A 26403-nucleotide genomic window follows, 5' to 3' on the forward strand; every position below is an offset into this window, starting at 1 on the left:
AACCGGTGTGTCGCGAAATTTTGGAATTCCAAATAAATTTTATGCCGTCCAGAAATTCTATTTACAACGCATTTTTTATTTACAACAAAGTCCTTGATATGGTACATTTTATTTTGAACGGATTTTACCAAAGAAACGTGAACACCTGCAACAATACGACGAAAGAGTAATGGAACGGAGAAAAATTCCCTCCGGCGCCGGGATTTGAACCCGGGTTTTCAGCTCTACGTGTTGATGCTTTATCCACTAAGCCACACCGGATACCCACCCCGGCGTCGGACAGAATTGTCTCCGATTAAGTTCCAACTCTTTGGTTCCCTCTAGTGGCCGCCCTCTGCACTACGTCATAGATGTCTATGAACGTAGGACTGAAGTCCACAAATGTGCTGAGGTGCACTTGTTGTGAGTGACTAGTTGGCCTGGATCCGACTCTTTCATCATATGATGACGCAGAATATCTGCATGGAAATATCATATGTACTTCGGTACATTAAAATAATATATATATATATATATATATATATATATATGTGATATGCGTAAATCACTTCGTGATTTAAGACGGCGCTTATTCCGTCGGATCCCGGCCAACTAGTCACTCATGAGTGCACCTCAGCACATGTGTGGATTTCAGTCCTACGTTCATAGACATCTATGACGTAGTGCAGAGGGCGGTCACTAGAGGGAACCCAAGAGTTGGAACTTAATCTGAGACGATTCTGTCCGACGCCGTGGTGGGTATCCTGTGTGGCTTAGTGGATAAAGCATCAGCACGTAGAGCTGAAAACCCTGGTTCAAATCCCGGCGCCGGAGGGAATTTTTCTCCGTTCCATTACTCTTTCATCGTATGATGACGCAGAATATCTGCATGGAAATATCATATGTACTTCGGTACATTAAAATAATATACCTGCAACAATGCTCAGTTTGAGTATATACATGTGAGCGGTGATAATGCCACTACTTTATCAAAAGTGCTTTATTTAAATTTTATCATGGACAAATTTTTAATTCGAAAAAGATAATCTGAATCAAGTTCTGGGTTAGGTGACAGCAGTGCTAATTCAAGTAATGTGAATGAAAATTCCCTTCAGGGTTTACAAAAACGTACTGCATGTCGTAAATATAATGATGAATACTTGCAATATGCTTTTACGTGGCGTGGAGATTAATATAAACAAAATTCCGAATGTATTATGTGCGGAAATGTTTTGTCAAATCAGTTGATGGTGCCGAATAAACCAAAAAGATATTTAGAACTGCCGTTTTCAACGTCATATTTGTGTGAATCAACATTTTCTACCATAGAAATAGTGAAATCTAAATAAAGAAACAGACTGCTGAACCTTGAAGGTGATTCACGTGTTAGCATGTCAACCATAAGGCCACGTATAGAGAAACTCTGTGCAACCCACCAAGAGATGAATTTTCAAAAACGATAATGAAAATCTTTTTTCACCGTTCCAGCACCTTTGTGTTGCATTTTTCATCATGGAACCGAAATATGTGTGAATAACTACGTTTTTAATATAATTGTTCTTTGAATTCCGCTTAGACCATGAAAGTCTTCTTTGGACGAAAAGGAGGTTAAAAACGAACAAAATTTCCGTGCAGTGAACAGTAATCATCTCCCTGTCCGCTATAAAATATTCTACACAAGTTTCATCAACTTCTTCTCCAGAAGAAAAGCACTGGTTATTATTATTATTATTATTATTATTATTATTATTATTATTATTATACTAATAACAAATAGGTGTATCCCGAAAAGACAAAGTATATGATTATGTCTCGTGACGAGAGTATTGTACGAAATGGAAATATAAAAATTGGAAATTTATCCTTTGAAGAGGTGGAAAAATTCAAATACCTGGGAGCAACAATAACAAATATAAATGATACTCGGGAAGAAATTAAACACAGAATAAATATGGGAAATGCCTGTTATTATTCGGTTGAGAAGCTTTTATCATCCAGTCTGCTGTCAAAAAATCTGAAAATTAGAATTTATAACACAGTTATATTACCGGTTCTTTATGGTTGTGAAACTTGGACTCTCACTTTGAGAGAGGAACACAGGTTAAGGGTGTTTGAGAATCAGGTGCTTAGGAAAATATTTGGGGCTAAGAGGGATGAAGTTACAGGAGAATGGAGAAAGTTACACAACACAGAACTGCACGCATTGTATTCTTCACCTGACATAATTAGGAACATTAAATCCAGACGTTTGAGATGGGCAGGGCATGTAGCACGTATGGACGAATCCAGAAATGGATATAGAGTGTTAGTTGGGAGGCCGGAGGGAAAAAGACTTTTGGGGAGGCCGAGACGTAGATGGGAAGATAATATTAAAATGGATTTGAGGGAAGTGGGATATGATGATAGAGACTGGATTGATCTTGCTCAGGATAGGGACCGATGGCGGTCTTGTGTGAGGGCAGCAATGAACCTCCGGGTTCCTTAAAAGCCAGTAAGTAAGTAAGTAAGTAAGTAAGTATTATTATTAGACTAATATCGTGGGCGTTCAATAAATTGTGTCGTCAGTCAAGAAAGGTTGGAAACCACTGATATATAGGCTATTATAACAAACTTCCATGGGATAAAGTATATAGCTGTTGAACCTTACGTGAGATGACGTATGGATACGTTAATAACGACATTTTGTTACGTCATATTTAATAGAAATAATTTTGGCGGACACATTTGTATCGATTTTGTTGGTATCCAAGCAAATTCTCGCTATCAATGCGACGCCATCCAGTTGGCCTAATTCGATGACACATGGCGCGTAAGCCGCTAAATTGTTTAAGCTCGGTTTATTAGCGTTCAGTGTTTAAAATACGTACTTACTTGTGCTATTATTGATACTGCGGTAATTGTGGCTTTGTTGTGTGTCGGCGGACTCATTAATATTCATCAATTAGTTTTCATTTTACTGCAGTTTATTGTCGGTCTTGTTCCACCCTCGCTCATGAATTCAAGTGCCGTCATCTATCAGTTTTAAGCAGTCTTTCCCCCCCACCTCTCGTATTTTGCAACGTTGCCAACTCTGCTTAAGAACCTTGCTGTTTCTCTAATTAAGACGGAGACACAGTTTTAAGTTTCTGTTATTTCTTGTGAAGGGTGAAAGTGGGACTCTGTGCAACATGGCTATTGCATTATCTGACATTCGTGTCTGTTTGCAGATCCGAGTGAAACTTCATATAGTACATCGAACTGTTTTCCTCGTTAACAAATTCACAAAGAACACAACATTTCTGCGCAATTAGATGGAATTTTAGAGTGAGAAATCATCATTTTCAACTGCAAGAATTGGTCTTATTAGACTGTGCTGTCTTCAAGGAAATTCACGAATTGGTACTTCGATCGAATGCAGTAGTTGGTCTTCTCGTTAAGATTCATCCGTCCTCAAGGATTTCAAGATCTAGTAAATATCCTTGGATAGCTATTCGGTTTCATTATATTCACTAGACTACGTCATTGCAGTTAGTAATGATTAATATTTTATATGTACATACATAAACAATTCGTAAAACAATTTATAAATTCGTTAATCTTCGATGCTACTTGCCTATTAGAGTTCTACGAAATGTTTATTCGGCCATTATTCAGTCTACTGTATCATTCAATATGGTACGGTATAATTGTTTGGGGTGGAAGTACAAAAATTAATCTTAGTCCGTTAAATTTACTACAAAAACGAATAATTAAAATTTGTTTGAAGAAACGTTTCGATTATCCAACTAAATTAATTTATTCTGAATTTAATGTATTTAATATTGAACAAATTTATAAGTATACGCTGTTAAAATTTTATCATAAAAATCGTAATAAGTTTGTATTACAGACACATAATTATGACACAAGACGAAATATTAATTCAACAGTAGTAGAACCTAAATGTCTCACATCTGCTGGTCTAAAGCATAGCATAAATTTTGGCCCTCGGTTGTACAATGCTTTAACTAAATTACACCCAGAACTTCTAACATGTAACCCACTAACATATAACAAGAAAATTAGAAACGTGTTAATATCTTTAATTTGATTAAATAAATTTATAGCCTATGTGTATGAATTAATCAACCTATATTATATTTGTATTCTATAATTTTGAAATATATATTAGTCCTACTTTTCACGTGCGATATTATTCTTCTATAGTGTTAATATTATATTATATAATTCCATTGCCGCTGTAATTATATTTTAGTTCCTATTTTATTTTACTTATTTATTTATATTATTATTTTTTATTTTAATATTATATCTGAGCTGCGACCGAGCACGAGCGCTGCTCATTCGGTCTCAAATTTTGTTAATAGTACTGTATCTTCTTTTTATATTGCTTGTATTATTTTATTTGTATTTCTCTTTGTTTATTTTGTAATTATATTTCCTTATTCTGTATAACTTATTTGAAATAAATAAAATTGAAAATTGAAATTGAATACATATCACTTTTGTTGACGTCGTACAAAAATTTGTCCAGTATTCTTTTGAGAAGATTAACTCCGTACGTAGATGAAATTATTTGGGATCAATAGTGTGGTTTTAGGCGTAATAGATCGACTATTGATCAGATTTTTTGTATTCGACAGATATTGGACAAAAAATTGGGGGTATAAGGATACAGTACATCAGTTATTCATAGATTTAAAAAAGGCATATGACTCGATTAAGAGAGAAGTTTTATATAATATTCTTATTGAATTTGGTATTCCCAAGAAACTAGTTCGATTAATTAAAATGTGTCTTAGTGAAACTTATAGCAGAGACCGTATAGGCCAGTTTCTGATACTTTTCCAATTCACTGCGGGCTAAAGCAAGGAGATGCACTATTACCTTTACTTTTTAACTTCGCTCTAGAATATGCCTTTAGGAAAGTTCAGGGTAACAGACAGGCTTTTGAATTGAACGGGTTACATCAGCTTCTTGTCTATGCGGATGACGTGAATATGATAGGAGAAAATTAAAAAAAGATTAGAGAAAACACGGAAATTTTACTTGGAGCAAGTAAAGCGATAGATTTGGAAGTAAATCCCGAAAAGACAAAGTATATGACCAATGGCGAGCTTATGTGAGGGCGGCAATGAACCTCCGGGTTCCTTGAAAGCCAGTAAGTAAGTAAGACTATGTAATTGCAGTTAATAATGATTAATATTTTTATATGTACATACATACACGATAATTTGGTATTCTTAAATTTTCTAGGCAAAATGATGGCAAAATTGGGAGTGTCTCGATTTTGAAAAAGAATGCCATTAGAATTATTTGTCAGTCAAACTGTCTTGAACATTGTCGACCACTTTTCAAACAATCTCAGATATTAACTGTCATAAATTTATATATATATATATATATATATATATATATATATATATATGACCTAGTCCTTTACACTCGACAAAATATAGACAATTACTCATTAGTAGCCAATATACATGATCATGAAATTAGAAATAGTGAACAAATTAATATTCCATAATGTAGATTACATAAAACTAGTACAAATTTTCTGTCATGGGGATGAAATTATATAATAATCTTCCCAGTCAATATTATAAGTTACCAAGTAATAGTTACAAAACTAGATTTTATAATTGGCTTTTAATTAATCCTTTCTACTCTGTAGATGAGTTTCTTAACATAAATTCATATGAAATTGATTTTTAATAAATAAAATTATTTACATTTAGTTACAAATAATACATTAAGAGTGAAGTGTTTTCATTAATTTTAAGAGTTTCAAAATGTTTTCTGTTTTCATTCGAATTAAAGTTTACTGCTTTCAATTATATGTGTATTTTCAAGTGTATGTTTTTTTCCCCACATACATACATGCATACATACATACATACATACATACATACATACATACATACATACATACATACATACATACATACATACATACGTCCACACCTGTTGAGTAACGGTCAGCGCGTCTGGCCGCGAAACCAGGTGGCCCGGGTTCGAATCCCGGTCGGGGCAAGTTACCTGGTTGAGGTTTTTCCGGGGTTTTCCCTCAACCCAATACGAGCAAATGCTGGGTAACTTCGGTGCTGGACCCCGGACTCATTTCACCGGCATTATCACCTTAATTTCATTCAGACGCTAAATAACCTAGATGTTGATACAGCGTCGTAAAGGAACCCAATAAAATAAAAATGAAATACATACATACATACATACATACATACATACATACATACATACATACATACATACATACATACATACATACATACGCACACACATACATACATGCATACATACATACATACATACATACATACATACATACATACATACATACGCACACACATACATACATACATACATACATACATACATACATACATACATACATACGCACACACATACATACATACATACATACACACACGTACTTACGGTTCAAGCTGTATAATATAATATTACTGCAGTGATATTATGCAGCCCATATGTTAATCGCAAAATAATCTCTTGGATAGTTACTCATCATCATTATCTCCATCGCTAATTGCTTTTATATTAAAAAGAAAATGTAGCTTTATTTGAAAGCACTCACCAGCCGGGCCACCTCAATATTCATACATGTTTGTCATGTGCGAATGAAATTCCGTATTATATCCGACGTAATTTTTCTTTTCTCATGGCGTTAATTTCTCGGCGTATATTCTACTGCAGTTTTACCGAAGTTTGGGCATTTGTGATGTATAATATTTCTTTAATACTCCCTTAGGGATAAAGAGTTTAGATTCTGGAATTGAGGTGAACAGCAGATTTCTGCTTATTAGTCTGTTCTTGAAGGTATCTCGCAGATGTATTAAGCTTTCCCGTTACATTTGTCGCACTGCGTACGCTGGCTGAGATGATATCAAAATGAGAAGGATAAATACAAGACAAGTTGACACACCTAGCTTGTTTCCTGCTGGATCTGACAGTCATTACGAGCGAATAGTTTTTGATATCATTTAAGGAGGGATATATTCAAGTTTGAGCACTAAAAATTAGGGAAATGTAATATTTTCTTTCTCAGCAACTAATGACTCTTTGCCCTTGCAATTTGATATGCTCAGTATTCACTGCTTATAGACTATTTTCAGATTTATTAAACATTTTACCATTATGAGTAATTATCATAACAAAAAAGTGGCCGTTTTGTGCACAGATGTGCCATTTGTATGATAATGTCCACCAATATGAATATTTCTGAGCTATAATTTTTTATATTTATTCCTGAATGTCAAATGAACGATATGAACTACAATCTTTGAAACGTCTAGAATAGAATTTTTTAAATGTCTTATAAGAAGTTAAATTTTTTTATGCTTTTAGATTTTTTTAATAAATTATAAACGTTACAGCAATAATTGTACTTAATCTTGTTCACAAGTATGAAAGACAGTTGCCTGCAAAATTTTACTGCGGGAGGTATCTTAAAAACTTACCGAGTTATCACAAAAACGGTTTTGAAAAATACAAGTTACGGGAAATGAGCGTTAAATATATCTTATGTGTGGAGAGCTAAATAAACGCACGCTCGAACATTTACGGTCATATCTACTAAAATATTGTAGGCCTATATATTGCAAAAATTCCTACACTCACATAAAAATAAAATATCCAATCTTTATATATATACTTCCTTATGGATTTTATGAAACCCGGAGGTTCATTGTCGTCCTCACATAAGCCCGCCATCGGTCCCTATCCTGAGCAAGATTAATCCAGTCTCTACTATCATATCCCACCTCCTTCAAATCCATTTTAATATTATCGTCCGATCTACGTCTCGGCCTCCCCAAAGGTCTTATTATCTCCGGCCTCCGGTCAGGAAATTAAGAGAATAAAATGTAAAATACTGTTGTAACACAAATTACGAATCTTAAGAATATTGTTTTTTCAAATCAGAGAATTGCTATACACGTTTTAGATTTGCAAATAGAGTGAAAAAATAAAGGATGACTTAGAAAACAAAGAATGAATAAATTCAAACGAAACATTTTAAAATTTCTTTTTAGAACGAAAAGTTATATTTGTTCGGATCAAATTTCCGCATATTTAAAGGACAAAAAAATTCTTTTAGTAGTTTATTATCAAACTGCAATGCTCTCTTAAACTGACTGAGAATATTGGGAATTAGGGAAGAGTCGGGTAGTATCGGACACTGAGTTTCTTTCATCTACCACACGATGGTAGTACCTGATTGACATGGTTACGTTTCTGTGATGTCGCATAGAGAAACGTAACCATGTCATTCAGGTACTACCATATGGTGGTAGATGAAAAAAACGCACTGTCCGATACTACCCGATGTCCGATACTACCCGACTCTCCCCTAAATGAATGGCTTTCTCAAAAGAAGCTGTGAAATACTTCATATAAAATAATTTTTATCTCGAAAAGTAAAATCGAGCAAAATATTGCATTAATTTTTTTTTAAATATCGCAAGAAATAACCCACTGAAATTAATGATATTACTTAGAGTGAATCGGGGCGAGATGCTTATTTCTTTGTAGTTTCACATTCTTCCAAGAGAGAACGCCACGCGCATGTCTTCATGATCACTGAGACAGTTGAATGTCTGTGGAGTGGAAGCTAACTCATTTTGCCACGTGTTCTTGTTGTGAGAAGAAGAAAAGCAAGAAAACGGCTCATTTTTCTGCTATAAAATAATTGCAAAGATATGTTCAAATTTTAATACATCCTTGAATTCGTAATAACTGTCAAACTTTTGTAATGGATATTGTAGTAAAGGTTCTAAAGTTTGTATTGTTAACAACCAACGACCTTGTTCCGCCATCTTAGGTTGCGTCACAGTACTAGGCATCTTACCCCGATACTTGGGGAAGATGATCACTTTTTTCGGTGTAAGATGATCACTTTTTTTCGGTGTAAGATGACAACTTGTTGCAAGAGTTTTATTTTTTATTTTATTGCAGGGAATGTGTAAACATTATGTAAGATCCTCAGTGGATTGAGGACAGTCTTCAATTTGCGATGGAACATGTTATAACAGAGAACTGTTTCAGAGCATAGCAAGCATACGGGATTCCTTACCGTACCTTAAACGCCGCCTAAAAAAGACTGATGACAAAAAAATGTACTGAATGGAATTCATTGTGTGCAAGAAGTGATTTCACGAGTCTTGCACACGGCAATAAAATATGTGCAATGACTGTGTTGCTAAGTAATGATAAACGAGTTAAAAAGTGTCCACGAGCTTTAGATTAAGTCAATTTTGTTATATACATGTATCAAACCAAGTTCAGGTAAAATACATATATCAGTACATGTGTTAATATAATTTGCCATCTTACCCGACTATCGGGGAAAGATGCCTACAGTGCAGGCAAGAAGAAAATCTGTATCTATAAACAAGGTAATTAATGTTTTCTGTTTTGTACTAAAAATATAGTTTCAAAATACCTTCCACACTTTGATATTTCAATAAGAAATTCAAAACTAAATGAACAGTATCTTAAATGTTTAATTAAAGAAAAAGTCAGGCATCTTCCCCCGATACACTCTACCGTTCACCCTGTATAATTAAAGGATCTATGGTGTAATAATGAATTCGATACTTCTGACTCAAGATTAGGGGAGAGTCGGGTAGTATCGGACATCGGGTAATATCGGACAGTGAGTTTCTTTCATCTACCACACGATGATAGTACCTGATTGACGTGGTTACGTTTCTGTGATGTCGCATAGAGAAACGTAACCATGTCATTCAGGTACTACCATATAGTGGTAGATGAAAGAAACGCACTGTTCGATACTACCCGACTCTCCCCTACTTCAGAAAATATGCGTGTTATCATCTTACCAATAACCTTAAAAATTTTTTCGCGTAGCTTCGTTTCCACACATTAGTTTTGTAGAAACACTTTTTGTGTCAGTGAAGACGTCTATGTATTCAAGTATCACACAATTCAAGCAGAAAAAAAGAACATTTCTACTTCTATCAGGTAATACGTATGACACTATACTTTTGTCCTTGGTCTGTGCAAATCTGAGAGTGAGAGTTTGCACTGTGTAAAAAGTAGAAATTCATTAGAGAGTTTTATTTGAACGTTACTTTGAAGGCGTTTTTCGTAAAGTTAGTTTATTTTTTCTTCCTCCTTTTCGTCACATCTCAATTTTTTCCTTGTACCCGCATGAAACAGTGTTTAGTACTATGTCTGAAAATTTGGTAAGGTTCCCGCAGATGTATAATTACTTTATATCTCTTTGCATCCGGTCTTGTTCATATAGCGAGGTCACAGCTGAAATTAAATGTTGTGGATCTAAGTAATTAAAACTGAAGGCCTTTTTCCACCCCCACCGCTTTTTCGTATTTATAGAGGCTGTGGAAATCCTCAGCGGTTTTTGCACGTCTTTTGTTCGCGTCGCCATGGAGTGTAATAAGCGTTATAACTTTCTTTTTTTTTTTTTTTTTTCCAGATGAGAGATGTGGAAAGTCGAGATAGTTCAATTGTAAAAATTGTAGACCTAGGACCATGGTATTCTTTACCTTTCTGTCTCCCTTAGTCCTCCCCCTTCTGCACCCCCGCTACTCCATAACTCTCCATTCACTGAACCCCCCCCCTCCCAGTTGCAGGAAACTCGCTGTAGTTTCCAACTGTCCGTTTCAGAATATATGGTCAACGGAGTCGCTGGACTCCAGTCCGGGCCATATGGATGGTACAGCTCTTCTCCTGCCTTTGATACATAGTGGCCTAAACACGCAAAAAAAGGCCAATTTGGAGTTCGCATCATTTTGCCGTCGCAGAACGTAAGTGAAGTGGATCGATAGAAATGTCCTAAGCCAAATCGACATGTCTTTCTTCCGCACAGGATAATGCGACTTTAAAATAAGGATTATTCAAATGACAAGTTTTGGATCTTGCGCAAGGGTCGAGTAAAGTAACAAAATCATAAAAAAAAGTCGGTATCGATGTTGCCATGACAACTAGTTGATGAATATAATTGACAATTGAGATGAGCTTAAGGGGGTATATACAGGTCTGAGGGAAAAAGTCATTTTTCAATTTACTTTTTTATATAAAGATTGGATACGGGAATTTTACTTGAAGCAAGTAAAGAGATAGGTTTGGAAGTAAATCCCGAAAAGACAAAGTATATGATTATGTCTCGTGTCGGGAATATTTTACGAAATGGAAATATAAAAATTGGAAATTTATCTTTTGAAGAGGTGGAGAAGTTAAAATATCTTGGAGCAACAATAACAAATATAAATGATACTCGGGAGGAAATTAAGCACAGAATAAATATGGGAAATGTCTGTTATTATTCGCTTGAGAAGCTTTTATCACCCTGTAGTCAAAAAATCTGAAAGTTATAATTTATAAAACGGCTGTATTACCGGTTGTTCTTTATGGTTGTGAAACTTGGACTCTCACTTTGAGAGAGGAACATAGGTTAAGGGTGTTTGAAAATAAGATACTTAGGAAAATATTTGGGGCTAAGAGGGATGAAGGTATTACAGGAGAATGGAGAAAGTTACACAACACAGAACTGCACGCATTGTATTCTTCACCTGACATAATTAGGAACATTAAATCCAGACGTTTGAGATGGGCAGGGCATGTAGCACGTATGGGCGAATCCATAAATGCATATAGAGTGTTAGTTGCGAGGCCGAAGGAAAAAGACCTTTAGGGAGGCCGAGACGTAGATGGGAAGATAATATTAAAATGGATTTGAGGGAGGTGGGATATGATGATAGAGAATGGAGTAATCTTGCTCAGGATAGGGACCAATGGCGAGCTTATGTGAGGGCGGCAAAGAACCTCCGGGTTTCTTAAAAGCCAGTAAGTAAGTAAGTATGATTTTTATGTGGAAATGTATATTTAGGAACTTAAAAGGATCGTTTAAATTGGCTGGCGGAATATATATAATGTCAATGTGTGAATCAGTGTTTGGATCATTCCAGTGTGGAACATAGGGCTCTCAGAAAACTCCTTCATCTGACTCTGTTATTGGCAAGCTTCTTGATATATCCCCACGTCTTGCCTTTCCTTAGGTCTGAATAAAAAAAGTTTCTTAACAGTAATTTTTCTGTAGAATGTCTAGTTGACGCTTAAGACAGGTATTGTCAAATGTACAAAATACGTGGGTGGCTACACTGTGATGATAAGTTGCAGTGTATTATTTATTTTCTAAAAATGCAGTTAAATAAAGTAAATAAATAAACAGTTTCTTCCCATAAAACTGTGATAATCTTCTACTTCGAAACTTGGAACTGATCGCACGATACGTGGAGGATGAGACTCGTAAATAGATGCTGTATGAAAGATCGCAGCGATAGTTGGGCAATTTTTATCTCCCTTCTTCTTCCCGCCTAGAACTGCAAGGTGGCACTACCATATGTCAGCACATAGTTATGGCGCAGATAAAGTAATATAGAACGTTTCAAACAGTGGAATTTATGTTGCCAATACCCCACTTTTTATAGAAATTCATACAGTCCAATATTTCAGATCACGTTCCAGGGTTGTCCCTTCTTACCTTTTTGTTATTCCCAGGTTACTTCATTGCACTTACAAAAGATAAAATTTCATCAGAAATATACTTAATTCGTCTAAATTTAATGACTTTCATTTAAATTGTGGCGTAAGTTTTAGTATATTCGGATAAAAATTCAACAGACCCGGGTTTTGTTCCTGGCAAAGAAATAAGGTTGTTTTCATCTCCAAAGAACTGTCGTCTGTATTGTCTTAAACGGAGTTACTGCGTTATGTGGATCCCATGATCAGAGAGTTGTAAATTAAAGTACAGTATAATCTCGCTAATCCGAACTAATTGGGACCGGGGGTAGTTCGGACTTTAGCAGCATTGTCGTCGCTGCAATTTCATGATCTCAACAATACCTGACTTTATTGTCCCACGTGTGTAAGCCTCATGTTAAAGTGGACGACTACATAACTTATACATTAGGAAGAAGTATTCATTGTCGTCGCAGCAATTTCATTCCACAACAGTAATTAACTAATTATTATTTGTTTTATATCTCACATATTTATTATATTTATTGGAAACAATTCTTATTTTTATTACAGAGAAATTTTGAAATTAGTAATATATCGGGGAAAAGGATAGATAATAAATAGGGGAAAAGAAGGAAATATGTTGATATATGCATTTAAGTAAGCAAAATAAAAATATGCATTCAAAAAAGAAAACCCTCGAAATATGCATTTATGCAAAATAAAGTTGTCTTTATTCGAACGTAAAAATAATGATCGGTAAAGATCTACTTTTACTTTTTCAATATGCCAAATCAATAAAAAGGTGCAATTGCATTACGTTCCGTGGTCTAATCATCATGTTCAGAAACAATTTCATGATTTTAGGTCAGTTTCATCTTCAACATTCCAAAACATATATCATGCCATCATATAGACAGTCCAATTGATTTATATCTTTCGGTTTGTAATCTTAAATGTTGTAAGACACACTACTGGGGCTCATTCTCGTTACGTACACCGCCCCACGTACGCTTATTATTATTATTATTATTATTATTATTATTATTATTATTAACTTATTCTTTTGCAAATAAATAATTGAAATAGTAGAGGCCCCAATGTAGAACCTTGGGGAACTCCACATAAACTAGTGTATGGATCCGAGAGAGAATTTCCTAGTCGAACAAAGGATTGTCTATCTGGTAAATAGTTTCCAAACCAGCTCAGGTAGTTAGCGGAAAGACCAAAATAAGTAAATAAAAAAATATATATATAATTATTATTATTATTATTATTATTATTATTATTATTATTATTATTCACTCTGTAAGCATGCCAGAGATTCGTAAGTAGCGGAAATCGATATCGCAAACATGGCGAAAGACAAGACATTCACGAGACAGAAATCTTCATTTCCTTACTGGGAATTGAACTCGAATCCGTATAACACCTAGGGTGAAATTCTACCATTTAAGTCACAAGAATGTTCATAATTTCGTGTCCACAAACATGAAATCAATACCCGACACATTTGGCAGCTGCACTTTGTCCAACCCCTGGCTTTCTCCCGTACCTTCCTTTATTTTTTCAGAGTCCCAACCCAATCCATTGATATTTAATGGCGTCTGCATTCGCTTCCTTTTTTCTCATATTTATGGACCAATTCGATTCATTTTTAACGGATATTGGAATTTATGAGGTACCAAGCACTTGTGGATGAAACTGTAATTCATAGTTTTCATTTACAGGCATTGTTTTAGTTGTTCAGGAGCTCAACAACGAAAATTCTAAGCCTCGTGGTAATTGATATATAACCGGAGCGTTTTAATTGACTTCGCAAAGCGATCAGAGACTGTATTCGATTAGCATCTGCCGGCAAGTGTCCGGAGCGACGCGGTCAGTGAGATAGACGTTCCTCAGCTGTTCCCAGCTGTTGTCATTCGTGGTTTCCATAATATGGTTTGTTCGTAATACTTACGAACTCGTTCCTCCATTGTACGATATTAATTTGTGTGTGTCCGTACAGTGTGTGTCTGGGAGCCTGAAAGAGTAAGTCATTTTCAGCTTTCTTATCAAGTACAACATCACATTTAATAGGTTTTCATAAAGTAATTATAAGTTTTATTTATCTTCCTTAAAACTCCACTTGACCATCTATGTGGTGTTTAGGTCAGCATGCCAGTCTCATACGCAGAGGGCCAGGGTCGATTCCCGGTCGGGTTGAATTTCCTGGTCGAGGTTTCTTCAGGGTTTTCCCTCAACCGTAAGGCAAATGCCAGGAAATTCGGGCTACAAAATCCCTGAATATCATAACAAATCAGTAATACATATGAGCTATTCCATCTCAAATCGACCGAAATATAGAGAAAATTGACATTACAATTTCTAAACACCATGAAACTTTTTTTGTACGTAGAGAACTGTGATACAGTGCTTTGTGCAAAGTTTGAGGCATCAGAACTTTATAGTGTTTAAATTAAAAATATTTAAATTTATCGTTTTTTCATAAAATTTGCAATTTTAAACTGTTGTAGCTCCGAAACCCTTTCACCCAATGATCAAAATAATGGTTTATTTTGATGCTGAGAAATTAAAGTTTATATTGACATATAAACAGATTTTCTTACTTTTTATGGAAATGGAGGAATTTAGATTTTTCCTCATTAAGACGCCTTTGGCTAGGAAAAAATATTTTAAAAATATATAGTCAGATTTTTTTTTACTGACGGCACGTTGATAAGAAAGTATTGAAAATATCAAATAAAGAAAATAAATAGTACGCGCGTGAACTAACCAGCTAACTGTGAGGCGGGAGCTAGCCGAGGTAAGCAAGGCCAGGAGACATAAAGACGTGATGTGTCGTCTAGCAGTCATGGCTGTGCTAGCTTTATCACAGGAGTTCATAAACACAGGAGTAAAATGACGCCCAACGCTCGCTTATCTTCAGCTCTCGACCAGTGCGTGTGGTACTGCGCTGTTCAAGTCTAGGCGTGTGAAAATAATCTACTTAATACCCTCGAAACTTATTGCCGTACCACTAAGCAAACAATGCCGAATCCCTCTTAATAATGCAAGGTTTTTTCTCAATATTTTTTTACATTTTTACAAATGGACAAAAAGCCTAAAAGTAATTAAAATCAGATTATCTCTCTCTCTGTATACAATAAAAATAAGGATTATTTCTTAACATAATCTACCAAATGTCAGCTTCAAAATGAGCTCCCGTTCAATGTTCTGCAGTAAATGGTTCCAGAGTTCTGAGCGCTGAAAGAGGCTTGTTTTTCTAAAATACGCTAAATTTGTCGCTCAATAATACGAAAACCGTTTGACTTTCGGTAGTATATTTTTGAAAATGCACTGTCCTCAGCACCTTGTATAAATAGGGAAAAAATTAGAGTAAAAATGCGAGGTTTTTTACTGATCGATTTCATATCGTCGCCGGCATGCAAGAACTAGGTAACTGGAAATTTGCGTTTTTTAGTTACCTCTTTTATGGCATAGCAAAAATCGCACAAAATGTAATCCAGGATCTAGGTAACTGATCGAACGATACCAGCGACATCTATTTTCCAATATAACAAATATGTAAAAGAAAATGAGACCTATTCCTTAGTGCAATAAATAAGTAAATAGGCGATGTCACAAAATATGAAAAATCAAGTTACCTAGTTCTTGCATTCAGGCGACGATATGGAATAGCCCATATACAGTCACCATCTAGTTCACAACAATAGAACCAGTCTCAACAATAGTACACAGGCCTTCGGATTTCACAGAAGATTAACTCGCGATATGACCAGAGATGCTAAAGCGAGTATAAATAAGAGCGAGGAAAAACTCCACTTGCCATTGGTTGTGAAGTCGCTTGTAGAAACCCCGTCGAAACTGATTTGGTCTTTAAGGATTAAAAATCCATACCCTCATCTTGTTGTTTACAGACGACATATTGGGTTGTATGTACCTGTTTTTTCTCCTCTCACGTCTTCTTTGCGTTGACACAAAACTGAGCCCTTTCGCCTGAATTTGTTTACCAAAAGTGATATTGTATGCTTTGACGAGTGGATCTTTATGAAATTCCTTTTAATAAAGAAAATTCACGTCCTCTTTCCCACTAGCTCTACCATTTCGAACAACTGCATATGGACGAAAATAATGTTCTATGAAAAATTCTGAGCACTATTTTGACTATTCATATTTCACAGCCTTCTTCATCTATAATTAAAATTAGAATTAACAATGACGCCAATATTTTTCCTAATTGAGCTACAAAAAATATTCGTTATACTTTATTTTGGGCCATATTGTACAAGGTACAATCAATATATTTCCGAACTGCACTTGTATTTATTGTATAGATCATTCATTATCTCGTGGAACCAAATGTTTTTGTACGCTGTAGCTCATAGCAAGAACCTTATGGTGGGGGTAAGTGAGCTTCTCTAGCTACAAGTAGAAGCGTAGCTAAAGAGGAAAACTTCTCAGTCCACTTTCTTCTTCCCCTGACACGCAGTTTGGTTTCACGAGACACCGAATGGCTTATGCCGTTAAGCATACATGCATGTGACGCTTTCATTCATGTTGACCTAGTCTTTCAAACAGCGTCAGATTGTCTTTAAGGATATTCGGTAGTGCTGTTTATAGTATTTTCGCGTATAAATATGAATATAAAAAGTTTTTTTTTTTGTATGGTTGTATCAAACACAGACTAATGACCTTTGTGTGATAAACAGATGTTGACAAGTTGTGAGTTGGTCCCAGAAACAAATTATCTTTGATTGTTTTAATTTAGGCATGGCAGAAAGAAAAGTCTAATAAAAAAAAGAAAATTTGCGATTGTCAACAGTTAGAAACACCTATTACAAAAAGTTTTAATCTCACACTTTTCAAACTTTCCTCCCAAGTCAGAAACATAATATTGTTCGAGAAAATGAGTGGGATAAAAATAGTATTTATTTCAGTTACTCAAGCACAATGTGATGAATCCCCATACGTTTATTTTATCCTATAAAATATGACCTGTCTCTCCACATTAACTACTTGAATTAAATATTTCAAAATAGTAGTCATTCATTTTGAAGAACTATATAGTTTACATTAGTAGGTTATACAACATTTCAGCCCTTTATCTTAAGTAGTTTCTGAATAAATAATTCCTGAATTTAGAACAATAAAAATTATTATTTTTTCAGTAATATATTTTTTTTGCCGTTCCTGCATTAAAACAATGAAAGATAATTTGTTTCTGTGGCTATCTCACAACACACAAACATTTTTGATCATATGGTGCCAAAGGTATTAGTGTGTGTTTCATAGAAACAGAAGAAACAAATAATTTATGTTTTCATATTTATGCGCGAAAATACTGTTAACAACACTACCGAGTACCCTTAAGAACTGAGCTTCTACACGTGATTTTGTGCAAACATGTCAAGGACCTATTTGCAAGTTTTTCTCGAATGTCTCTATATACGCCTTATGGCCAGTCTTCTTCTCTGCCTTTCAAGTGATGCATTTAGTATAGATTCCAGGCGTTTCCCTAGTTCTTGAAAACTTCTCCGTTTCCTTTGTATTGTGTGTTGCCTTTATTCAGGGCAATCCGGAAACTTATTGATTTCCCGTTGTATAATATTGAATTATATGTCATGTTTAACACACAAATTCATTTTTACCTCCTGTCCTTTTTTCTACAACAGAGACTATTCTAAGTCAATGTTATGTCAGTAGTAAAAAATATTAGCGGAAACTGAAGAACTGATACAGTGTAACGATTTTGTCCTTAAAGATCTCGCATAACTTGCCCGGTCTTTAACTTCTATCTTCTGGAGTGAGAATAACATCGTCGACCTTGTAATTGTTTTTCAAATAGATGACTAGATATGTTCGTGTAATTCTGTGCACAACACGTAGCTTAATGTATGTAAGAATGAATGGGTAATTAGTAAACGTTCATAGCAAAAACAATGGAGTAACAGTACCATTTATTATTCTGTGTTGCAGGAACAGACTGGAGAGCAATTCTGAGCACTGGAACGCCCTCTTACTGTCGCTCCGAGAACTTATTGAGTGGGTTATCCGCAAAGACACGGAACTTACGGGGCTCGGTCCCATCGGAGGAGACGTGGCGTGCTTGCAGAAACAACAGGTAAGTTATGTCTGCTTCGACTACACGCATGTAATGAGGCCGATTACGAAATTAAAATAATTATTATCACAGTTCATGACTTTCAAAATATATTTATTTCAACAACATGCATTAGTGCCAACGCTCTATTCTTTTTTTAAATAATTAGTAAAATTCTTTCTACATGTCCGTGATGTACGGTATGAGATTTTGATATTTGAAGCTGAAATCAGTGACACTGTCGAAGTAGATTCTTTATTTCTGGAAACATGGAGAAATCCTTCGGAATTGAGTCTATACGGAACTCTGTATGTTCCATAACCTCTTCTGAACAACTTATGAGACAAAAATCTTCTATAGATAGATTTGTAGCTCAGAAATACTGAGTGTTCAGTTCAAAGTGTGTCATGGCTCGCTGTATGCAGTCATGTGGCTAGTCGATGAGCCTAGAGAATTCAACTTCCTACACTTCCATAGAGGTGTATTACCTGTGTGCCAGACAAGTTGCGTTCATTCTGAAGAGTACTTACCGATACGTACGGTAACGCCGGTAGTGGCAGGAATGTGAACTGTTTAGAAACATGTACTGTGGTGAGTTTTTTTCTTACTGTCGAGATATGGGGAGAGGGTTAAGACGATTACTTACGTATTTGTTGACATTAATTTCGACGGTCAACATGGACACGGAGCATTTGATTTGTGTTGTGGAATGTTGCCTTACTCAACCGATGATAACAAATACCCTCCGTACGACTTGGCCGCGCAAAACACAGTTCGAAAGAGGTTATGTAGCATACAGACAGTACGGACCGCCATCTGTTGCTACGACGTTCAAGTTATACCGTACACGTTCTCAAGTTCAGATTGTACGCCTTAATTAATAGGCAACTTCTCTGACATAAAAGCTGAAACTCGCTTCAAATCGCTGACTCATCAACAGTGACGTCATGACACACTTTGAAATGAACACCCAGTACTACAGATTGCTATCAGTTCTATAACGATCATCAAATATACAGACCAACTTTAAGCGTCCCTGATGTTTATCTCCTAAATATGTGCATGATTGTTACACAGAGAGAGTTATGCATTTGTTTGGTCATCACTAGACCACGGAGCTTAATGCAATTGCATATACGTGGTACAGTCATTAAGTTCTGACACTGACGCCTGAAGGGTAGGCACCCACAAGAACCTGGATGTCTCAGAAGATGCCGCGTGATACAGCGTACACTTAAACAGATCGACATCCTCCCTCAATATAGTCGCCGTCGGCCGCTATGCACGTCTGCCAACGTTGGTGTAGCTGCTGGAAGCACCGCTGAAAGATGTTGGCAGGGAGATGCCGTACGGCTTCTCTTGTGGCAGTCATGACCTTTTTGGCCGCATAAAAATTACGCCCTCGTAGGATTGATTTCATGAGGGGAAAGAGAAAAAAAAATCGCATGGTGCGAGATCAGGTGAGTACGGAGGGTATGGCAAAACAGCGACTTGTTGCCTTGCAAGTTCCTCTTGGACAAGGATGGAGCGATGTGCAGGGGCGTTGTCGTGTAGCAACAGCCAGTTCTTCCTATGCCAAAGCTCAGGACGCTTACGACGAATTGAATTGCTTAAACGGCCAAGAATCTCTTTGTAGAGGATCTTTTCTACAGTTGCACCTTGTGGGATGAATTCTATGTGAACAATTCCATTTAAAAAAAAACTGTTAAAGCATCACCTTGCCTTTTGACCTGTCTTGTTGCGGATTTTTCTGTCGTGGACATAATGGCGTTTTCCAGGTGGCGGATTGTCGCTTCAGTTGCGGATCGCAAAGGAAACACCATGTTTCGTCTCCAGTTATGATCGGTTATAGCAGTTTCGCCTAATTTCTGACAGAACGTGACGTTTGACCGTTGCTCAAACTGCAACATACTCGAGTTCCGACGCGCGCATTCAAATCACCGTCACAACAAAGACCGTAGTTCTGCTTATAGCGCATACACTCAACTGTCTCTTGTTGGGTCGAGAGACTAACTGACAAGGTATCATACCATGGCGCCACCTATGCGCTATAGTGCACCACAACGCCACTATGCGCTCAGTATTAGAACTTAATGACTGTACCACGTATATAATTTTTCTTTTATTATTTGGCATATTGAAAAAAATAAAAGTGGATCTTTCCCGATCATGGTTTTTACTTTGGAATTAAGGTAACTTTATTTTGCATAATGCATATTTCGAGGGTTTTCTTTTTTAGATGCATATTTTTATTTTGCTTATTTAAATGCATATATCAACATCTTTCCTTCTTTTCCCCTATTTATTATCTAATTTGAAAACTTCTCTCTGATAAAAATAAGAATTATTTCCAAGAAATATAAAAATTATGTGACAAAACTAATAATTAGTTAATTATTGTTGTGGAACGAAATTGCTGGGACGACAATGGATAATTTTCCCTAGTGTATAAGTAAGGTGATTTTCCACTTTAACGTGAGGTTTACACACTTGCGACAATAAAATCACGTATTGTTGAGGTCATTAAATTGTTACGATGACAATGCGCTCTGATTTAATAATAATAATAATAATAATAATAATAATAATAATAATAATAAAGCGCACAAATTGTGCATAATTGAAAGTCACTTAGATTGTACAAAGTTAATCACTGATAGCTCCCGATTCCCACATATTAGGATATGGTATCTATCACATGTCTTGTTGCATAAGACACACACACAGTTGTCATCCGGTTCGTGGAAAGATTGATTTCTGCATATCTTGTGGTGGTATCCATGAACCGCCAGCGATGTTCTGATTTCATAGAAACGAAACTGAACGTATTAAACTCTTTCGACAGTGAAGTCACATTGAGTATACATTTTCATTTAAACGAGTTTTACTGCACAACCAAGCTTACAAGTATGCACCAGACAGATCATGTGATGTCGAGAGATCGTTCTGGACATTGAAAGTAATTTTGGCAGATAAGAGTAGAAAGTAGAGAACCTGGAGAAGTCGTTGACTGTGTACTGCCACAATAATTACGTGAGTGGGGGAGAAAGTTAACCCTTAAATTCACAAAGTATTCAATAGGATACGACAGGTTAATAGGCTATATGATATAATTTTAATAGAACAAAAAAATTGGTAGGAAAATAAAATTTAACCAAAATTTCACAATACTGTCACAGTCTAATATATACAGTCACGAAGCTCAATACCTAGGGAATATGCATCCATAGATAGTTGCTAACCAGTAGGATCGCTACCATCGCCTCATCACAGACAATGTGAAACAGTACCGGCACAGCTATTGTTCCTAGTACCCTAGCAACTCAAGCTTCCTGACTTTATACACGTCCTGGGATCCTGTCCGCACGGCGAAGCTCTGCGAAACGCTAGACACCACCAAGTACGATCAATTATAGCCACTGCCCTTAAAGATGCCGATTACACCACCTTTGAAGAAGTATATGGTCTCTCCGTCACTGGCAGACACGGCGCATAGATATAATAGCTTTCAAGGAATCTACAAGATCTGGATACATAATTGATCTCACTGTGCGTTTCGAAACGGATGAGGAACAGCCAGCAGAAGTGGATAATGAAAAAAAGAATATCTACAATCTTACCATTCCCTATTACCTCAAAAAATACCAGCTAAAAGAGCTTGAAGTAATCGGACTTCTAGTTGGAGCAAGAGGTACCGCTACTCTCTTCATGAAAGATGTGTTTAAGAGGCTTGGAATACCTACATCTATTATTCCGATTGTAACCTTAGCTGCATTGAAAGGGTCAATTGCTCTCCTGAAGAATCACCTATATTCGAAATCAAACTAAGTTCAGTAGCATTCTTTACTTTTTTGTAACACTTACCTTTCTAAAAATAGGTATATTTCCACTAATCTCAAAAAAAAATATTTGCAGCTATGTACTTGTAAGAATTTCATTGTTAAAACAAAATTAATGATTTTTCATGCACTTGTAAAAATTTCTATGGTTAAGTACTCTTTGTCCCTTGTGGCAGCTCATGAATGGTGAGAAGATATATAAATTTAATTATTTATAATATTGTACAACATATAAAATGTGGACATTGCGATAGTTGTTTTCTTTACAGTCCGACACGGTTTAATAAATTAGTGTGAGAAATGAAGTTTTGCCAATTTAGGGTTAAGGAAACTGTAAAATTCCGGCACGGTTTAATAAATTAGTGTGAGAAATGAAGTTTTGCCAATTTAGGGTTAAGGAAACTGTGAAGTTAGGAAATTCAAAATATACCAATTCAAATATGTGCGTAAAATGAGCAATTAATACATTTCATATACTAATGTAAAAGAAGAACTTCATTCAGTTGACACTTTTACATCGCAAAACTCTGACTTTATTGTTCTACTAGCCGTACCCGTGCGCTCCGCTGCACCCGTTAGAAATAAATATAAAGTAATTACATAATTAAAATAGGACGTTTGATCCAGGGAACATTCGTGTTTTATAGAAGGATAAATCGTTTAATATGTTACTTAATTTAAATTGCATCCATTTAATTAAAATGCGATCATTTTGGTCCAGACACACTCATTTGGTGCAATGACAATTCGTTTAACCTGTTTCTCAAATTTTATTACATGCAACCATAGTTTAAATAAGATTGACATCATTTACATTTAATGTGTATATTTTATTTTACTTGTTATAGGTTTCCATTGAATTATGGTAATAACTTAATTTTAACCATGTTTTCTACGTATCCAGTAAATGGCGCTTGGCCCACTATGGTTGTGAACCCTTCAAATAACTTATATTATATTATATTATATTATATTATATTATATTATATTATATTATATTATATTATATTATATTATATTATATTATATTATATTATATTATATTATACTATACTATACTATATTATATTATATTATATTATATTATATTATATTATATTATATTATATTATATTATATTATATTATATTATATTATATTATATCAGAAGTTACTGTAATAACATTATAGCATTATGTCCATCTAGAGAAACTACAATTTCCAATGGTGAAATAATAATTAATTATACAAATCGGTTAATTTAGCTTCCGATATTACTTCATACAAACACAGAAACATTCTCTGTAGGCTATTTTTCATAGCTTTCGATTGTTGTTGTCCAAGACCCCTTATAGACGAAGTCATTTTTTTTTATAATTCATTACACGGCCTTAGATGGCAGTTATTTTAATTTTAAAACTCATTTATCTCATTAAATATCAGTCCTATCAAAATTTTTCAAGGAATAAAGCTTATCGGAAATTATTTTTAAAGAAACTTTAGTTATGTAACATTTTTCACAAAAATCAATAATAAGCGACATATTTCGATTTATTTAATTCATGCCCCCTTATAACCCCCCTTTTAAATAATGTATTTTGAATGCCATATAGCCTAAAAAATCTAAGTTACAACGAACTTAATTTATATTCCAATTTTCATCGAAAACCGTTCAGCCATTATCGCGTGAAAAGGTAACAAACATACAGACAGACAGACAGACATACAAACAAAAATTTCAAAAAAAGCGATTTTCGGTTTCAGGGTGGTTAATTATATATGTTAACACCAATTATTTTTGGAAAATCGAAAATTACCAAAAAAAATTCGGCTACAGATTTATTATTAGTATAGATAATAAGATTCCATAGCAACGTGTTATGAAGTATTTTATACCATACTTTTATAACACACTTTTCTATTTACCACAATAAAACAAATCATCTCTACGTACACAATCTTGTTTCTTAGAAACAACTTTGTATACGTTCAAGTAGGCTTTGACTGACTCATATGAACTACAAATTATTATAAATGCATTTTTATACATTTTAAAAATAATATTCGTTGAATAGACGAAACGTACATAAAATATTATATTCAACACGTTACAAAATGAGCTTTAGTAATTCACAGGCATTAGATCACTCCCTCCGGTCGGGTTTTAACTTGATCCTCTCGTTACTAAAGCTTCACTTTTGTAACTAGTTGTCTAAATAACTATTATAGAAACAATAGATTTAATTAAATAATGATGGCTTGATTATAACTATTACTTTAATTTTTTTTTCATTTATATCATGTTATTGAATCAAGTAAACCTCTAAAGTGTATTTTTACTGCATATATTTCAATTTTTAGCGCATATTTCAACAGTTTTTACTACACAGTTTCATCCATATTTTAAGGTTTTTAGTGCATAAAGTTCCGTGTCTGGTCATCACAGTTTATATCACCGAAACTCGTATTTTACATCGTGTCTTATTTTATGAAATTATTTACTAAGAAATACGGCGAAAACCAAAGCAAAATAGAGACTGCTGATAGAAGGACATTTTTTTTTTTTTTTCAAATTTGACGGAAGAAACGCGTGGTTTTTGTTCGATCTTACCTGCTAGAAACGTCTATTCAGTAAATGCCGGGAATCGAACCCAAATCAAGAGAATTTTCAGCTGGTGTTCGAACACTGAGCTAGGATGAGAGGGTCGAATAGGATCTTTCTGTATCAGTTTAGTGTTCATTTTTATATTCTTGAGTAATTTTCAAACTATGGCAGTCTGCCGTCGTAATGAAAACCCCGATTCAGTTAGACATTGTCTAGGTCTACTCGTTTAATTTCTGGAAGCATTGGATCTTGGAGAATTCGAGAGACTTCGTGCAATTCCTTTCACTGGCTTCTGCCTACATTACTTGTTAGTTTTATAACTTTATTCAACATTGAGAGTCCAGTACTCTCGTCCTGCCGTATTTAATCTTTGATTACCTTCAGATACTTAACAATATTATTAGGCCTATCTAAAATCTTCAACACGTCTTAAATTTGATCCACGGGAACATTACATTTAGTTTCTTTTTCGAAAAACATCAACAAATATGAGTGCAGTACAGAATTGGCACTGTTTGCAAATCATTAGCGTTTGTTGTGATTCCACATTTGTGTTATATGTATTTCTCTGCTGCCGTTATGATATCCTTCCTTGCTTTAAATAAGTACCAGAAGCTATCATTCTTATACCCACGTTATTTGAATCATCGACTATCCCCGTAGCACTGCGGCAACTTCTCCGACAGTTGCGTTCGGCGGGTCAGTTTCTACAACTTCATTAGGCGTTCTTTGCCTAGACTAGAAATTAATGTAATTTTTATAACTTCGATGTCCATAATAAAAATTTCTCTGACTTCGTATTACACAAAGTGTATTGTTTTTGATACCTTATGCTGGGTGAAAGGTTTGGAAATTCTAGTTTTGTTTTCGTAAGAATAACATAAATATTTATCTTTCAACCCTTGCTCGTTCCTACATCAAGAGAACCAGGTTAATGTAACTGAAATATGTTCACATTTCAATTTATTTTCTGTTTATAAAACTACGTTAACCATATGCATCTTATAAGATAGAATGAGGGAAAATTACTTAGCGTTCCATACCACAAATCCACACACCACGAGCTGTTCATTGTTTTCGAAAAAAATGCTGCATTAATTTAGTTTTGTTCGCATTTTTGAAAGATGAAAAATAATGGTAAAGCCAACCCTATCACAGACCATGGAGGCCTACAGGATTACAGGAGGTTAAGGCTGCAACCTATATAAACAATCGGCATTAATGGCAGTAAGGATGTCAGTCCTATGTACTGTCATTGCAAGTTATGTTGAACCTTACATCCCCTAAGTCTGTCTTTGGAACTGCTCGGTACGGCGTGTACTCATCAACGTAACGGCACGGCAAGGATGCCCCTCCCTCGGGTAACGTGACTCTTT

General features: G+C 35.2%; 1 protein-coding gene across 12 annotated transcripts in view; it reads left to right on the top strand.

Moving 5' to 3' along the window:
- Nucleotides 1-26403, top strand: part of Dys (Dystrophin) — a 2834509-nt gene that overhangs the window by 2541881 nt on the left and 266225 nt on the right. For all 12 annotated transcript variants that reach the window (XM_069839232.1, XM_069839233.1, XM_069839235.1 and 9 more), the window contains one exon: nucleotides 18481-18625. In XM_069839232.1, coding sequence (XP_069695333.1) covers nucleotides 18481-18625 — 145 coding nt within the window. The remainder of the gene's footprint in view (nucleotides 1-18480; nucleotides 18626-26403) is intronic.

Source organism: Periplaneta americana, chromosome 11 (assembly GCF_040183065.1).
Source record: "Periplaneta americana isolate PAMFEO1 chromosome 11, P.americana_PAMFEO1_priV1, whole genome shotgun sequence".
Classification (NCBI taxonomy): domain Eukaryota; kingdom Metazoa; phylum Arthropoda; class Insecta; order Blattodea; family Blattidae; genus Periplaneta; species Periplaneta americana.